Source organism: Triticum dicoccoides, unplaced genomic scaffold (assembly GCF_002162155.2).
Source record: "Triticum dicoccoides isolate Atlit2015 ecotype Zavitan unplaced genomic scaffold, WEW_v2.0 scaffold90557, whole genome shotgun sequence".
Taxonomy (NCBI): Eukaryota; Viridiplantae; Streptophyta; class Magnoliopsida; order Poales; family Poaceae; genus Triticum; species Triticum dicoccoides.
The window spans coordinates 1-1,169 of record NW_021309190.1 but is presented as its reverse complement, the minus strand read 5'-3'; the positions used below and the strand labels follow the sequence as shown (position 1 = coordinate 1,169).

At 47.2% G+C, this 1,169-nt stretch overlaps 1 protein-coding gene across 1 annotated transcript; it reads right to left on the bottom strand.

The window, feature by feature from the left end:
- Positions 1-249: 249 nt before the first annotated feature.
- On the bottom strand, positions 250-973 carry LOC119348375 (cytochrome c-like). The gene is made up of 2 exons (XM_037616538.1): positions 593-973; positions 250-509 (listed from the first exon to the last, which is right to left on the bottom strand). The coding sequence occupies exons 1-2, from the start codon at positions 968-970 to the stop codon at positions 417-419; spliced, it is 471 nt and encodes a 156-aa protein (XP_037472435.1). The 5' UTR covers positions 971-973; the 3' UTR covers positions 250-416.
- Between the last annotated feature and the right edge of the window lie 196 nt (positions 974-1,169).

Here is a 1,169-nt window from a genome sequence, read left to right as displayed (position 1 = left end):
TAAGGACTTTTAGTAAAAAGTCCCAAAAAAAGTCCCACCCCGTTTGGTTTGCTAGGGACTTTTTTTAGTCCCAACACAAAAAAGTCCCTGGAACCAAACACCCCCTAACTTTAAGCCTTGTTTGTAATGGAAGTTGTATTATTATTATTGATTCAATTTTTAATGCATTACATATTAAAGGGATATTTAAACCCAATCCTCTGATAAATGTGAGGGGAAAAAAATAAAAAAAATGCACGGTTTTGTAGATAAAATGGATCAACTTTTTAATTACATGGACACGTACACATGGATGAATCAATCGATATATTGTACATAAACATATATACTGCATGCAGCAGACAGCTAGTTTCTTCTTGTTTGCTTGCGGTACTGTACTTGAGATGATGGAATTAGGAGAATGAAGGTGATAATTATTAAGCGGTGGATTTCTTGAGGTATGCGATGAGGTCGGCGCGCTCCTGCGGCTTCTTGAGGCCCGGGAACACCATCTTGGTCCCAGGGATGTACTGCCATGCCAATGCCAATGCCATCCATCCATGTTGTTAGCAATTGTAAGAAATGATCGATGAAGAAGAAGAAGAATGAGAACCTTCTTTGGGTTGAGGAGGTAGTCGTAGAGGGTGTTCTCCTCCCAGACGACGGCCATGCTCTTGTTGGCGGTGGAGTAGGCGTAGCCGGCGGTGGTGCCGGACTGGCGGCCGAAGAGGCCGCTGAGGTTGGGCCCCTGCTTGTGGGCGCCGCCGCGCTCCACCGTGTGGCACTGCGCGCACTTGGTCTTGAAGATCTTCTCGCCGCTCGCCGCGTTGCCCGCCGGCGCCTCGCCGAACGATGCCATCACTTCCTTCCTTTCCTTCCTCGCCGGCCCTGCGTGTCTTGGTTTGTTTCTTGGATGGATCGACGACGATCGGAGCACGATAGGCTCTTTCTTTCTTTGTTTCAAGCAAGCAAAATTTAGCCCCGCCAACATGCCTTAATTAGACCTGCTTTGCTTTGCTTTTGTTTGTATGGTTGGTGTGCATGCGTGCACGCTTGCGACCCACTAATTCAGCTCCCTCCTCCTCAACTTAGACACGTACCGAGTTCATCCTAGCTTGTCCATCTTTCCTGAAATTAGTATTAATAACGATAATTAAAGTCTAGTATGATTTGCCCCCCCTCCCCCCCCC

Coding starts and splice junctions, on each gene's coding strand:
- LOC119348375 (XM_037616538.1), bottom strand. CDS start 970: ATGTTGGCGGGGCTAAATTTTGCTTGCTTGAAACAAAGAAAGAAAGAG. Junction 510..592: donor ACCTCCTCAACCCAAAGAAG/GTTCTCATTCTT, acceptor TTGGCATGGCAG/TACATCCCTGGGACCAAGAT.